Source organism: Daphnia pulicaria, chromosome 5 (genome assembly GCF_021234035.1).
Source record: "Daphnia pulicaria isolate SC F1-1A chromosome 5, SC_F0-13Bv2, whole genome shotgun sequence".
NCBI lineage: Eukaryota > Metazoa > Arthropoda > Branchiopoda > Diplostraca > Daphniidae > Daphnia > Daphnia pulicaria.
Window position 1 is genome coordinate 6,840,105 of NC_060917.1, and position 15,625 is coordinate 6,855,729.

At 43.2% G+C, this 15,625-nt stretch overlaps 2 protein-coding genes across 4 annotated transcripts; both read left to right on the plus strand.

The window, feature by feature from the left end:
* The first annotated feature begins 3,657 nt into the window (after positions 1-3,657).
* Positions 3,658-8,659, plus strand: LOC124340486 (pyruvate carboxylase, mitochondrial-like). 2 transcript variants are annotated; one of them, XM_046793024.1, is made up of 8 exons: positions 3,658-3,852; positions 4,129-4,317; positions 4,377-4,754; positions 4,820-5,295; positions 5,357-6,374; positions 6,447-7,441; positions 7,501-7,963; positions 8,024-8,659. In XM_046793024.1, exons 2-8 carry the CDS (start codon positions 4,143-4,145, stop codon positions 8,104-8,106), a joined length of 3,588 nt encoding a protein of 1,195 aa, XP_046648980.1. In that variant the 5' UTR covers positions 3,658-3,852; positions 4,129-4,142; the 3' UTR covers positions 8,107-8,659. The 2 variants fall into 2 exon arrangements, with proteins under 2 accessions (XP_046648980.1, XP_046648981.1); XM_046793025.1 differs by lacking the exon at positions 3,658-3,852 and adding an exon at positions 4,001-4,070.
* A 4,505-nt stretch (positions 8,660-13,164) lies between these two features.
* LOC124340512 (probable Dol-P-Man:Man(7)GlcNAc(2)-PP-Dol alpha-1,6-mannosyltransferase) lies at positions 13,165-15,623 on the plus strand. Of its 2 annotated transcripts, none has more exons than XM_046793084.1 (9): positions 13,165-13,264; positions 13,458-13,599; positions 13,657-13,789; positions 13,849-14,022; positions 14,093-14,246; positions 14,311-14,455; positions 14,536-14,762; positions 14,822-15,067; positions 15,133-15,623. In XM_046793084.1, exons 2-9 carry the CDS (start codon positions 13,474-13,476, stop codon positions 15,545-15,547), a joined length of 1,620 nt encoding a protein of 539 aa, XP_046649040.1. In that variant the 5' UTR covers positions 13,165-13,264; positions 13,458-13,473; the 3' UTR covers positions 15,548-15,623. The 2 variants fall into 2 exon arrangements, with proteins under 2 accessions (XP_046649040.1, XP_046649041.1); XM_046793085.1 differs by having other exon boundaries at positions 13,217-13,280.
* Positions 15,624-15,625: the final 2 nt, after the last annotated feature.

Below are 15,625 nucleotides of genomic sequence, written 5' to 3' on the forward strand. Positions count from 1 at the left end.
TGTTGGACCATTTTAGTTTTCGAATTGCAAATCGCTAATTGTAGCGGGGTAAGTCCGTTTTGAGTGATGCCCAGCATGTTGTACTCCCCGCCTTTAATTATCATATCAAACAGACGGGTATTTTCTACATAAATGAGAGTGAATATAGGGTGCCAATCAGTAACACCCGTCAGGATGTTGATCAAATCCAACATTTCTTTTTCTCGGTCACTTTCAGGAGGAGAGTACGGGAAAAAACCCTTGAAATCGTATTGTTCTTGAGTCATTTGTTTGCTGACGAAAGTGACAAAGGATTGACAGTTGGATCTCTTGATGTGATACTTTTCCGGAATCATCTTCTGGGCCCAAAGGACAGCAAACAGATCTTTAATCGTACCTTTTCCTTTTAAATCTTCTTTAATGGGCTTCACTTTCTTTCGTGGTTCGTCATCGCGCTTGTGCTTGACGTTTTCTTTGTTGCGGGATCGTTGCAAAGTAATGTAGTCCATGCCCTTTTCTAGTGACCACCAGTAGACTTCAGCATCGTCTGCTGTTTCACTTTCTCGTTTCTTTGTCGTTTTGAAGACGATGAAAACGTGAAATGCTCCTTTGAAATCCTCCCACCAGCCCATACTGCTTTGGTGGGCTTCGAACTCGGTTATTTCCAAATGTTTGTCGATGTCTTTTAAAACGGACAGCTTTTGAGTTGTTTTAGCTTCAGGTTCATCGAATTGATTCAAAGTCTCTTCGTTGAGTAGAAATCGTAATAGCGCAGGGTCCGAGATTTCGTGTTCCACGTCAGGGTTGTTATCAGCGTCGGGCACAAAGAGCAACTTTTGCTTGGAATCGGCACCAAAATAGTCTCCCACAGATGGGATATTTGAAAGTAGACTAGCAAATACCCATCCGATACATAGGCGCAATACAAGTTTTGATGAGTCTCTCACCTTTTGCCAGTACTTGCCACCGAAATATGGCAACATTCCAAAACACATCACGCACAATATAAGCAAACCCCATAGCATAGAAACAAGTAAATCCGCCATCATGGACTTCCTTACTTGGTGCACTAAACACCCGAAAAATAAAATTGTTTGACGCTGCTTTTACTTGTTTGCCGTAGGTTTCAGCACTTTGTGATACGTATCCGTTACTGCTGAGTTAACGAAAGTGACTGACTCATTACGCCTAGATACCAATGCTTAATTTCCTCACATGATCATAAAAGGGTCCCTTATTTTCACATCTTGACCGTCAATTCATTCCGTCACCTTCGGCGTCAGCGACTAGGTGTAGGTGTAATCTCTTGTTTTTTATGACCGAAGGAGGCGATAAGAGCGACGAGCGATGCGGACTTTATCTGTTTTTCACAGGCTTATTTATGCCCTGTCATTGATCTACTGCTGGAACTTTCCATCGGTAACTTCTGGACACGTCCGGCTGACAGTCGAAACACTGGATAAGGATAGGCCTAATACTTTCCAATTATGCAGATCATGAAAATTTTGTGTGAAGAAAAGTATTAGGCCTAAATGGTGGACATTTTCTGTGGAACATTTTGTAGACCTATAGGCCTACTCGTTCTCTTTCGTCTCGAGGTTTATCAGTGCCGATTTCCTGACGACCGGTTCCAAGCTAACAATAATAGTCGCTCGTAACAAATCAGGACTGGATGCTGTTGGTCATTCACTTGTTTTACAGATCACCAAGATTCCCCAGGCAGTATCAACCGATCCATGCTCAGAGATCTGTGTTCATCATTATTGTTTGTATTCTTCTGCTTTAATACAATCAATCCACCAGGTACTGAGAAGACCATGGGTAAGCTTGTTTGATTTTCCGTTTCCTGATGGGAATGGTTTGATTCAGCTGCAATACTGTATAAGTCAAATTATTATTTTTCCGGCAACTTATTGTTAGATCCACACGTTGCTTACGTATAATAAGGCTCAATATTAGAATAAAGCCTTCAAACAGCACCTAGCACTGTGTTTCCTGTTGCGGTTTTCTTAATACATTTTTCTGGGAAATGGAGTTGACAGGAGACCACTCAGACCAGTGACTTTGGATTGAGAGCTTTTCTTTTGATGGGGATAACCCTTTTCCATTCTTCAAATGAAGACTGGTCTTTGAATTTGAATTAATTATAATTTCTTCTGCATACGTGGCAAATAAAAATTGTGTTTTTTTTCCTGTTAATTGTTGTTTTTAGTTATTATCCTACTCATTGCTGTACTATTTCTCTACTTGTTTTTGTGCTATATTCTGATGAAGATGCTCTTTGCCTCCATCGCTCTGGAGATCTTCTATCCAACGATGTCCACAACCACCTGCTGGCCTTCCCGTCCAACGTCCGCTAAGTGGTCTACCAGCGGTGCTGGCCAAGGCCATGGCATTTTTATAATTAAAATTATATTTAATTCATAATTAAATCCTCTACTACGTCCAGATAGAAATATTCAGCAACTTTCGGGAAGGAGACCAAAGAGATTCGAGAAGGAGTTGTGTCTGTTGGTAAATCAGCGTGTTGTCGGCCCAGCCCCTATCACAATCGAGTGATGTTTCCATTCTATGAACAAGTACTCTGTGGGTTTGTACTTTCAAAATCTTAATTGTTTTAATCGTTTTAGTGAAAATTCGCTTCCATTCGATGCATTGGCTAATAATACAATATAATATGATACAGAAAAATTCGCAGATTTAAATGGATTTTTATTTCGGTGATATAGTGGTTCAATGTAAACATCTTGCTTTAGAATTTAGAAGTTGTTTAACTGTTCAAATTCTGGCGAAAACATCAGGTTAGTTATCTGTTCTATTTTTATCGCATGGTGTGTTGAAAAATGTAGTGAACTAGCTACTTTTTAGCGTCTCAGTGCTTCTAGCGAACACTGCGAAGAATTTGTATTAATGCTTAATGCTTAACTTAACGGATTTGACGTCTTATCATGTTTTTTAGCTGTTCAGTTTCGCATAGCCTTAGTTCAGCGTTTGAATTAAGTCTCTTTATGTAACAGTTAGATGGCGCCACTTATTCGGGTCGACCCGTCCCGTTTTTTTTCTCAACCCGGGCTTTTTACTAGGGTTCTCATCGCCCGGCTTACAGCTCTAGAATACAGCTCTAGAACAGAGCCAACTTGCCAGACGTATGACATCACGATCGTTAGATTGAAATTGCTGAAATCGAAAAGGCACTCCGTAGAAACTCGGTAACAAAAAATTTTATGAAGAAAGTTGGTGGAAATGATTTGGTGTGAAATGAATACTGCGCTTCAAGTACGTCCACTACTTTGTCGTTATAAAAATAAGTAAATTACTGGCTATGAGAAATGAGTTAATGACTATTGACTTGCAATAATTTGTAAATACTTTACTAGACTTGCTTGACTTGCAGTTTCCAATCTCTGGGCCAATCTCTTTGTGCTTTGTACCCCATGCCCCTCCTGCACATTAACCTCCTTATAAGATCTTGTCACGTCATCGTCACGTGTATCAAAATTTAAATTACGTGAAAATAACCTACGAAAATAAACACGTTGGACGGCAACAGGCTTATCATTCACGGTGAGTAGTTGCAGAGCAAGTTTGACCCGTTTGAGCAGGTCGAGCAGCCGAAAAACAAAACAAATTTTGTAGTAAACACTCATTTAAATAATTGCGCAACGCTGTCTTATTATGGAAAAGTCAGACAGACGAATAATAAAGTGGACGAGTCTCAGTCCATTACAAGGCTGAAAATAAAAGCTCTGATAGAAGGGCCGCTTAGCAACTCGCACGAGGGAGAAAAGCCGGAGAGATTCGTCCGTACACGCGCAAGGAATTCCCAAGGAGCGAAACGTGATCCTCCTTAATTGTTTACTGCTTCTTAGTCAGGTAAAAACTGAATAGGTCCTTTAGTCCTTGGTCGTTTGCGTCATGAGACGTCCGAAAAACAAACAACAACGTTTTGCCACTGGCGAGGTTTTGTGTTACGTGCCTGCGGTGGCATCGGCACTATGAGTGCCGTCCAAAAGAGTCTTTATTACTTTCATGCTATGCACAATTCTAGCTCAGTTGTGTTTGCCTAGCAACATAGATAAGATCACTCTCTGGTGAGTGATAGAAGTCTTGGTATTTTTTGTAACTTGCAAGTTGTATTCGTTTTAATAGGGTTTACCTTCACAATGCTGGGAGCTTGTGTATCGAGATGGGGCCTCACTGGCTTGCCCCTGCGTCTTCTGAACAGCAAAACGTGCTGCCCCACCACACAGCTCTACCAATCGCAGGCCAATTATTCACCCAACAAATGCAAAGATGTGGAATACAAACCCATCAGATCAGTCCTGGTGGCCAATAGAGGTATATCTGACATTTTATTGTTCAATTTGTCTTTTTTATCAATGCCTTTATCGAAACAGGTGAAATTGCCATAAGAGTGTTTCGAGCTTGCAGCGAGCTAGGTATTCGTTCTGTGGCCATCTACTCAGAGCAGGACAAGATGCAAGTGCACAGGCAAAAGGCAGATGAATCTTACCTGGTTGGCAAAGGTTTGGCTCCAGTTGCTGCTTATCTTTCCATTCCGGAAATCATCCGTGTCGCCAAAGAAAACCGAGTCGACGCCATCCACCCTGGCTACGGTTTCCTCTCCGAGCGGGCAGATTTCGCACAAGCTTGCGTCGACAGTGGTATCCGCTTTATTGGCCCGTCTCCTCGCGTTGTCCACCAAATGGGCGATAAAGTAGCTGCAAGGCAAGCTGCCATCGAAGCCAATGTCCCAATCGTCCCTGGAACTCCAGGTATTCAATTTTTGTTTCTTTAATTATATCGACTTGATTTCTGACTTGATTTTCATTTATCACAGGCCCAGTAACGACAACCGAAGAAGCAGTCAACTTTTGCCGAGAATATGGTCTGCCCGTCATCTTCAAAGCCGCCTACGGTGGCGGCGGCCGCGGTATGCGTGTCGTGCGTAAAATGGAAGAAGTGGAGGAACTCTTCCAGAGGGCCACATCCGAAGCCCTGGCCGCTTTCGGCAATGGGGCCATGTTTATCGAGAAGTTTGTCGAGAGACCCAGGCACATTGAAGTGCAGATTCTTGGCGACCGAGCCGGAAACGTTGTCCATCTTTTCGAACGCGATTGCTCGGTCCAGCGCCGTCACCAGAAGGTGGTGGAAATCGCCCCAGCACCCAATCTCGACCCGGCTGTTCGTGAGCGTATGACCATCGATGCCGTTCGACTTTGCCAGCACGTCGGTTACGAAAATGCCGGAACGGTCGAATTTCTGGTTGACGAAGCTGGCCGTCATTACTTTATCGAAGTTAACGCTCGATTGCAGGTAATTTTAGCTGTGCGGTTTTGAAATTGAATTTACCAATGGAATTTTGGTGAAAAATTAGGTGGAGCACACTGTGACGGAAGAGGTGACGGGCATCGACCTTGTCCAGCACCAAGTCAAGATCGCCGAAGGCCTGACTCTACCCGAATTGGGTCTAGATCAGAGCAAAATCAAAATTCAGGGCAGTGCCATCCAGTGCCGCATGACGACAGAAGATCCGGCTAAAAACTTCCAGCCGGACACAGGCCGTATCGAAGTATTCCGGAGCGGCGAAGGTATGGGCATTCGTTTGGACAGCGCCTCGGCCTTTGCCGGAGCCATCATCTCGCCCTACTACGACTCGTTGCTGGTCAAAGTCATCGCTCACGCCGGAAACCTGCCGGCCTCGGCCGCCAAAATGGTCCGAGCTCTGCGGGAATTCCGCGTCCGAGGCGTCAAGACCAATATTCCATTCCTACTCAACGTCTTGGAGAACCAAAAGTTTCTAACGGGCACCCTGGACACTTACTTTATCGACGAGCATCCCGAGCTGTTCCAGTTTGTTCCGTCACAGAATCGCGCACAAAAGTTGCTCAACTACGTCGGCGACGTCCTGGTAAACGGCCCGCTCACCCCACTGGGCACCGATCTCAAACCGGCCCACGTGGAACCGCAAGTCCCGGCGGTCGATTCCGGCCGCCAACTGAGCGGATTCCGCGAAATCATTACGGAGCAAGGCCCGGAAGCTTTCGCCAAAGCCGTCCGCAACCACAAGGGTCTCCTGCTGATGGACACGACTTTCCGTGACGCCCACCAGTCGTTGCTGGCCACCCGAGTCCGCACGCACGACCTGCTCAAAGTCTCGCCGTACGTGGCCCAGAATTTCTCGTCGCTCTACAGTCTGGAGAATTGGGGCGGTGCCACGTTCGACGTGGCCATGCGGTTCCTGCACGAGTGCCCGTGGGAGCGATTGGAGGAGATGCGACGCGTCATGCCAAACATTCCATTCCAGATGTTGTTGCGCGGGGCCAATGCCGTCGGCTACACCAGTTACCCGGACAATGTCGTCTACAAGTTTTGCGAACTCGCCGTTCAAACAGGTACACTGGACAGATGAAACACAAGTTGATTGAAACTCTTATTAAATTTGTTTTAATTTTACTTGACGGCAGGAATGGACATTTTCCGAGTCTTTGATTCCCTGAATTATCTGCCCAATATGATGTTGGGCATCGATGCCGTAGGCAAGGCCGGCGGTGTAGTGGAAGCGGCCATTTCTTACTCTGGTGATATCTCGGACCCGTCAAGGACCAAGTACACCCTGCCTTATTATTTGGATCTGGCCGACGAGTTGGTCAAGGCCGGCACTCACGTCCTCTGCATCAAGGACATGGCTGGGCTCCTCAAGCCTCGGGCGGCGACTATGCTGATTGACGGCATCCGCCAACGTCATCCGGACGTTCCCATCCACGTCCACACGCACGACACTTCTGGCGCCGGAGTCGCCTCGATGCTGGCCGCTGCTCAAGCCGGAGCTGACGTTGTCGATGTGGCTGTCGATTCCATGTCAGGCATGACCAGCCAGCCGTCGATGGGCGCCGTCGTGGCCAGTCTGCAGGGCTCCGAGTTGGACACGGGCATTTCACTCGAGTCCGTCAGCGACTATTCGGCCTATTGGGAGCAGGCCCGCACGCTCTACGCTCCGTTTGAATGCTGCGTCACCATGAAGTCGGGCAACGCCGACGTCTATCTCAACGAGATCCCAGGCGGCCAGTACACCAATTTGCAGTTCCAGGCCTATTCTCTCGGACTGGGCAACCAATTTGAGGACGTCAAGAAAGCCTACAGGGAGGCCAATCAACTCCTTGGCGACATCATCAAAGTCACTCCGTCCAGCAAAACTGTCGGAGACTTGGCCCAGTTTATGGTCCAGAATAAGTTATCTGGCCAGGACGTCCTGGATCGCGCCGAAGAGCTCAGCTTCCCCAAATCGGTGGTTGAATTCATGCAGGGATATTTGGGCATTCCGTACGGTGGATTCCCCGAGCCGTTCCGCACTCGAGTTCTCAAAGGTATGCCCAAGGTCGAGGGCCGTCCAGGAGCCTCGATGCCGTCCATGGACCTGGACAAACTGAAGGAAGATTTGATTGAAGCTCATGGCAATCAGGTACTACTCATTCATTCTATTAATTTCTAAATTTAAAATTTTGTTGTTGTTCGTCACAGATCCGCGATGTTGACGTCATGTCAGCCGCCATGTACCCGTCCGTCTGCAAAGAATTTCTCGAGTTCCGCTCCAAGTACGGTCCGGTCGACAAATTCGCAACGCGCATTTTCCTCACGGGCCCCAAAGTCGGCGAGGAATTTGAGGTGACCATTGAGAAGGGCAAGACGTTGCACATCAAAACTTTGGCCATGGCCGAAGATCTGACCAAAACCGGCGACCGCGAAGTTTTCTTCGAGCTCAACGGCCAATTGCGCTCCGTTTTCATCCGTGACAATACGGCGGCCAAGGAACTGCACATTCATCCCAAGGCGGAGAAAGGCGTCAAGGGCTCGGTGGGAGCTCCAATGCCTGGAACGGTGATTGATCTCAGAGTGAAATCCGGCGATAAAGTCGAAAAGGGACAACCACTGGTTGTTTTATCGGCCATGAAAATGGAAATGGTCGTCCAGTCTCCTTGCACAGGTAATTTTGATAAGATAAATCATTATAAGAATAGAAATTCATTTTTACTGTTTGTTCCAGGAATCGTGAAAACGGTGGACATCGCCAAGGATATGAAACTTGAAGGCGACGACTTGCTCCTGACCATCGAAGAGTCGAAATAAAACTCTAGTTGAAACCACAAATAGAAATGAATACAAACAAAATCGTTGTCGTAGTCATGGTTGGACGTATAGCCATTCAGTGTTTGGTTTCGAGGGGGGTAGTAAGAGGTGAAGGGCGTCGAATGGCTCATCAAATCATTTCAAAAATCCAACAGTCATATCTGTTCGTTTTCGCTTGTCTCTTTTTTGGATTCATTCAGTTTTGAATTGTTCTCTCTCTATCAAGCCGTTCGGCCCGTGGGGCGACGCATATCGTCTTCCTAAATGTTTTCTTCTTTTATTTTCGATTTATTTGTTCTCAAGTTTATCTGTTAGCGTGTGGCCTTGTGTTTGCTTTGCGCTAACTCCGTTTTTTTTGGGTCTACATCTCGATTTCGAAGAGTAAACCTTGTCATAGCTATGTCTTGTTTGGCTTTTCCTGACTATAGCATTCACAATTGTCCTAGAAGGTTTTCTCTGTTAACTTTTTTTAAACTGCTGTTGCAGAGTTACAGATGGAATGTTGTTGTCTCATTGTATGCGAAAATATAATAGATGACTTGTGTTCAATGTTCGATAATCTTAACATTTCATGTAGTTTTTAGAAAATTGGGTTCTCCTATTTTATTCGTGTTTTAACAAGATGAGTTGGCGGCTATCGTTTTTAGCTGGAAATTTGACAAGTAATTAACAAGACACATATTATAACTTTGAAGAAATGCGAAACATGAAAAAGGAAACGATATTAAACGATATTTCGATATTGTAGGAGTTATTAATTATTAAAATTTTAGGGCGGGGGAGACAAGCTTACACAACGAATCTTTATGCTCTTCGTTTGCCCATTTCACACCAATAAACATAGCAAATATTTATATTTTCGTGATCCTTGTTTCACGAAGAATGCTTCGATGCAAAGAAATGGATTTTTTAACGTGTTTTTTTATGCTTAATTTGTAAATGTCTACTGACCAATCCTCGACAAGCATGACGGCGGCCATTTTTTTAACGCGGGTTTTACAAAATTCTATGAAATTTAGGGCTGGGTTATCTTTTATTAACCTTTTGAATTAACTTATACATCAACCATTCATTTATATAAAGAAACATAAATATTTTTAATTAAATTTGATTGATTTAGTTTGCTTAAACAGAATTTGACGTTATATAAATCAAAATTGATAATCGAATCCGTCTTGAAAGATTTGGCTTAATTAAACCCTAGATTTAAACGATTTTTAATACAAAACACATAAACTATCTATCCAAAAGGCACACTCTAATTGACAAGTCGACTCTTATAAACTAGTCGATAAGAATCGACTTTCCTCAGTAGAAAAAGTGACGGCCGTTCGTCGCTAAGGATCGACGAGTAGTCTGCCACCATGTTACATATATATGTTCTCATGAGACAAAGAACTTCTTTCTTATGATACATTTTACTTAAAGAACTAGTTATTCATGGTTACTGTTTCAAGTTACTAAACAATCAAATTATTAGTGATATATTTTACGTATGGGACACTTTACTTTTAACACTGTATCATTAAGAGAAAACAAAAATGAGTTGTTATCAATGGCAACTGTTAGTCTGTTACTAGTGCGATTCCGTCACTCTGAGATGCACCCGTACGAATACAGTCAGGCATAACAATACGAAAATGCCAAGCATATGGTTCTGTTATTGATAAAACGTGAGTGAATTTGCTATATTTAGCGATTTTTTTTGTTTTTCACGGTTGAGCGCACTTGGGTACTGCCCCCAAGGCCCTGCCCGTGCTCCTTATTTGGTCCGTAGACCGAGGCGGAAGTTATTTCCTCACAAAGAATTAGTCTGACATTCGTAGGCCTACCCGGCCTACCACTTTCGCTGGCAGACAGCGATTCTGATACCTCTGGATGAAGTATTTCTTTACCTGCCAAACAGCAGCCAAAAATATCATCGATGGAACCCATAATCTCGTTACCGTTATCGAAATTATGGGAAGAAGAAACTGGCCGACTGGAAATGATTTTGAAAATCAACCTCTCCGTATCCAGTGTTCTGTCGGATAATTCCTTTCGAATAAAATTCCTTATTCGCGAATAAAGAATAACATTATTCGTATTCGTTATTCCGTATCAACCACCAACCCCCAGACGAGAGATTGTAATATCATAATTAATGCGTGTATGATCACCGTTGATCGAATCACACATGTATTTTGATGTACGTAGATACTGAAACTGCAAAAAAATCAGCCACCGCCGTAAAGCACGCGTTCAAACACAACGTGACAATACTAATTAGTATTGGCTATAGTGTTACCACTTAGCCAAACCACTTAGCTTTTTAAATGATTTTTTTAAGGCTTTTAACAAATGGCGAAAGCAAAAAGGCCATTTCGATTTCTACAATTATTTTCGAAAAATGCGCTAAACGTATTTTTTGAATGATGGACTGCTGCTTGACCTCCAACAGATTTGGCAGCAGTGCCCTCAGGAAGTAGATTTTCGTTCGGTTTTTCACCGATTTTTCCCAATTTTCCCCGCGTGACATGATTTCATTTTGTTCATTCACATTGCCCCCCCCACCCCACCCTCGGTAGAAAAATCAACCCCTCCTTATTGTCCACCCACCCACCTTAACCAAATGGCTGCCGAAGAGGCAAAGAGAAGTTTGGCTTCACGCGGTTCAGTTAAAAAATATCCTCACCGACAGGCTCCGGCCCCGAAATGTGCGTGAAAGACACAGGCTCCTCCCCCCAAAAGCTTGTTCCCGCCAATCTGAAAAACAGCATTGCCATTTTTATTCGAAATTTTATTCGAAATGGCTATCACCGCAAAAAATCCCTCCCTGCCCAAACTTGGGTGGTATGGCAATAAAGTAAATTTTAGCCCGTCCAGGGCCGGTCATCAGTGGGCCTAGTGTAAAGTAGGCATTTTATGCAAGTTCCCTTTCCCGTTCTGTTTCCCTTGCCCGTGACAGTCTTGCCCGTGAGCGATCGTACCCATCCCCTGTCACGCCGATATACACGATAAACGATGTTGGCGGGAGGCGGACATGTACCACCTTTTCTTTGAATCGTGAAGCCAGAGCCATAGCCATCACACCAACAGCAACTACTATGAAGCGACCTTTGCAAGAGTGCATTAGCCTCCGGCGGTAAATTTGCAGGGTAGAGGGGCTTCACGCTTAGTCTCTTGCGTTACATTTGCACGACAGAGGATATTCACGCATGGCCTCCGGCGGTAAATTCGTAGGGTAGAGCGGCCTAAAATAATTTAAATATTTTAAATATGTCCGTACAGGTTATAAAGCATCACAGACCGCACACATATGTTTTTTGGCGGAGCGGGTAACTGGCTTCGATAAGAAAGGATTTATTATCCCTTTATATAAGGTAAATTTGTAGGGTAGAGCGGCCTAGCCTCCGGCGGTAAATTTGTAGGATAGAGGTGGTGACGTATTGCCTCCGGCGGCGATAATACTCCAAATTAACAAATTACGACGCAAACGGCTACGTCTTAGGTCCAGAGATAAGACTGGGACCCTGATTTCCGCCAAAGCAAGAAATATTCAAATCAGCCTCCCCACCCCCCGGTAAAAAATCAAACCCCTCCTTGTCCACTCACCCAATAAAATAAACCCTTCCCACCCATTTTCAAACTTTCAAAAATTCCCGCCAATAGAAGTTTTTCGGCCTCAAGAGAAGAAAAGCAAAAGAAAAACTCTGAGTTTGATTTTCAAACTCATCCAGCTATAACGGTATAACCAATACGAAAAAAATGCGCTCAATATCGGACATGGGTATTGCTTTTGCTACCCCAAAAAATTAAAATTTTGGAAATTACATCCATTACAGATACAGTTAAAAGATCAACCCCAAACTTGTGGCGTGGTATGGCAATAAACTCAAATTGCAGCAACTGTGGAAAATTATTCCACACTTTGCTGCGACTTGACTCGCCGACAACAACCAAAAGTTTTTTAGTTTTTTTTAAATGAATTTATATTTAAATTCAACCAGCCTACCCTGTTGAGAGCACCGGTGATGTGGCAATCAAACTCAAATGGCAGCAACTGCGGAAAATTATTCCCGCACTTGCTGCGACTTGACGCGCCCACACCACCGACTACTCTGAATCGTTGGCCCGTTTGACAAGTCAATATGAAACACACGCATGGCGTGAATCAACTGCAATACGATAACTAGACCTCCTCATCTAGTAACAGACCCAGCACCTTTGGACGAAATTGGAGTGACTATTGTTGTTGCTGCTGTTTAGAGTAGGAACGTGGGTTTTCTTTAGGTTCTTGTTTCACCATCGATGTTGGGAATCAGCTGAAATCTGAAACTCGTTCACCAGTTCAAGACCTCCTTCTTCCCATTTTAAGGCCCAATTCACTAATTCAGAGAATAGTTAAACGCTGTATTGAGAGAGAACAAACGATAGCCTACTGATTTTTACCGCTCTTTTTGGCCAACTCTTTGGCTCTCCAAAATGAACCAAAGAGTTGGCTTAATAGGAGTTCAAGGACATATCTTTTTCAATACTGATTTCAAATGTGATCACGGGATACTATGAATACCTTCTTCATTTTTCACCGCTCTCTTTTTTTTCTATTTGAAACGTTTTGGCCGGTTTTGGCGTACGTGTCATATGACATATATAATAACGGTAACACAAATAAATAAAATGTACAAAAATAAAAACCATTTTAAAACTTTTTATTTTATTAAAAAAGAATTATAGTCGGGATTAAAAAAAGTGATATAACATCTCGAGAGAATGGTCATTTGGCATATTATTAAAAATAGGTGGAAGCAAATGAAAAGGAAATATAATGAAACGAATTCATTTGGGTGTGTCAAGTGTCGTTTTGAAATTGCGTCACACAGTGAGAGCTGAGAGGGGCTGACTGAGGGGGTTGAAATTCATTTTTTCATCTTTTTGAGTATCACCGGGAAAAACTTGTTATTTCTTATTTGATTGAAAAAGAAGGAAATAAATAAAAGATAAACTGGCAAATCAAATTAAATTAAAACAAAATCAACAAAAGTAATTCATTTTGGCACACTCGTCTTCTTTATCTATGGTCTGGTGACGTTGGATTTGCATAGATTTCTATGGCAACCGCGATTCATTGTGCAGACGAATTAATATTAATCTGTTATCAAAGTTAATGGCGTTAATGGTAATACATTTAAACGGTGATTTTCAAAGATTATTTTGTTTGTAACTGTGTGAACAATAACCTTTAACTTTTGTATTATATAACATCATTAATTCCAATAACATTTGTCCTTCCAAAAAATGAGGCTAGCATAGGGATGCTCTATTTATATACCTCGACTAAAGAACTGCGAATATTTTGAATGGTTCTGCAGGACGCGAAGTGAAAAAATGGATTGGCTTCTGATTCTTTGCTCTCTAGTCCACATATTCCTATGTCCATTCACCAAAGTTGAAGAGAGTTTCAATCTTCAAGCTATACATGACATACTTTACCATCGGACAGACATTCAAGAGGTAAATTTTACTTTCATTTCAGCTTCAGATTTGTAATAACTTTTGGTATTTCACTAGTATGACCACTTGGAATTTCCTGGTGTGGTCCCACGCACTTTCCTTGGCCCAATAGCTGTATCGTTTGTGTCTGCTCCATTTGTGGCCTTGTTCCGTGCCTTGGAAATTCCCAAAGATGCTTCCTTGTATTTAGGTAATACCCTTTGAATCCTTTTTGCTTTTAATCATCTCGTAACCAAATCAATTTCTTAGTGAGATGTGCTTTGGGGGCTATCGTTCTATGGCCACTCATTAAATTGAGAAAGAGGATCCAAGAAATGTTGGGCAAGGGAACATCAAACTGGTTTGTTTTTATTACCGTTTCCCAGTTCCACTTTCTTTTCTACCTCAGCCGGCCCCTTCCTAACACTATGGCTCTCCCTCTTGGTAAAGTTTTGTTTTACTTGAGGAGAACTATTGAACACTCTTTTACCAGTGGCGCTTTTACCATTTGCAGTGCTGCTAGCTTATTACTACTGGCTTGGCCAGCAGCACGGGAAGTTTATCGCTTGTTCAGCGGCTGCTATTCTCATCTTCCGCGGCGAATTGGCCATCCTTCTTGGCTTGATATTGCTGGGTGAATTATTGACCCGGCGCCTGTCTTTAGTCAAGTATGTAACACGATTTTATTGTTAAATGAATGAACAACTAATACATTGAAATTCTTTCCACTAGAACTGTGATTTTTGCTGTGCCTTCTGGACTCATCTGGCTGAGTCTAACTGTTTTGGTTGACTCTTTCTTTTGGCAACGACTTTTGTGGCCTGAAGGAGAAGTTCTGTGGTTCAACGTCGTTTTGAACAAGAGCGGCGATTGGGGTGTATCCTTTTTGAAATCAAGAAAAATATTATCTAATCAAAATATTGTTTAAATGGTATATCAACCTTAACTCGTAACTAGACTTCTCCGTTTCTTTGGTACTTCTACTCGGCCATCCCGCGAGCTATGGGCACGTCGCTGGCCCTGGTACCTGTGGGCATGTTTTTGGAACGAAGAGTTTTGCCTTTGACGCTACCACCGCTGTTCTTTGTCCTAGCCTATTCGTTCCTGCCTCACAAGGAGCTGCGATTCATCGTCTATGCTCTACCGCTGCTCAACGTCGCAGCTGCGGCCGCCTGCAGCCGATTGTAAGAGCCAATCCATATTTTAACTATTACAAAACTAATTGTACCTTTTTAAATTGTAGGTGGGAGAACCGGACGAAGGGCAAATGGCGAACGTTACTGGCACTAGCGGCTATCGGTCATTTGGTGGCCAACTTGGTGTTGACTAGTTTCCTTTTGATGGTCTCGCGTGCTAATTATCCTGGCGGAGAAGCCCTTTCCCTACTTCACAAAATGGAAAGCTACGAATCCAACGTGACTGTCCACATTGATGTGCTGGCTGCCCAAACAGGCATTTCTCGTTTCGGACAACTTCACGATAATTGGATGTAAATAATCTTATACATGAAATTACTGTTGTTTGATAGTTGCTAATGTTTTAAATTTCAAAAAGGTACGACAAGACGGAGAATCTCAAAGCCGGAAGTCCGGAATTGAGGATGTTTAATTATTTGATTGCAGAAGCGAAAAGTAAACACGCCTACAATTTACGACCCTACTCGGACACGCATGATATCGTAGCCCATATCGAAGGATTCTCTCACATCCGTTCTAGCTACAACCATTTCCCGCCTATTCGAATCAAAACCAAACCTTGCCTCTTTATTCTCAAAAACAAATACCCACCAGAAGAACCAGACTTTTCATTTACTTTGAGAAAACATCCAGTAGATATTCTTGAGGAACAAGCTACACCACCCGCAGCAGATGTTGAAGTACCAGATCTTGAATTGACTCACCACTCTGAAACTGAAGGATTGCTACCTGATAACTCTACTGAAATCCCTGTTTCGATTCAGAATGTGTAAGATTGAATTATCTGATACTTGGGTGTGTTTTACTGTTTTGTATCTATCTAGTCAGATTACAGCTGCACAAACTGCTCA

Excerpts from the sequence above, each read along its gene's own strand:
- LOC124340486 (XM_046793024.1), top strand. The coding sequence starts at position 4,143 with ATGCTGGGAGCTTGTGTATCGAGATGGGGCCTCACTGGCTTGCCCCTG. Across the intron at positions 4,755-4,819 it reads AATCGTCCCTGGAACTCCAG|GCCCAGTAACGACAACCGAA; the intron begins GTATTCAATTTT and ends CATTTATCACAG. Across the intron at positions 6,375-6,446 it reads CGAACTCGCCGTTCAAACAG|GAATGGACATTTTCCGAGTC; the intron begins GTACACTGGACA and ends ACTTGACGGCAG.
- LOC124340512 (XM_046793084.1), top strand. The coding sequence starts at position 13,474 with ATGGATTGGCTTCTGATTCTTTGCTCTCTAGTCCACATATTCCTATGT. Across the intron at positions 13,790-13,848 it reads AGATGCTTCCTTGTATTTAG|TGAGATGTGCTTTGGGGGCT; the intron begins GTAATACCCTTT and ends TCAATTTCTTAG. Across the intron at positions 14,456-14,535 it reads ACAAGAGCGGCGATTGGGGT|ACTTCTCCGTTTCTTTGGTA; the intron begins GTATCCTTTTTG and ends ACTCGTAACTAG.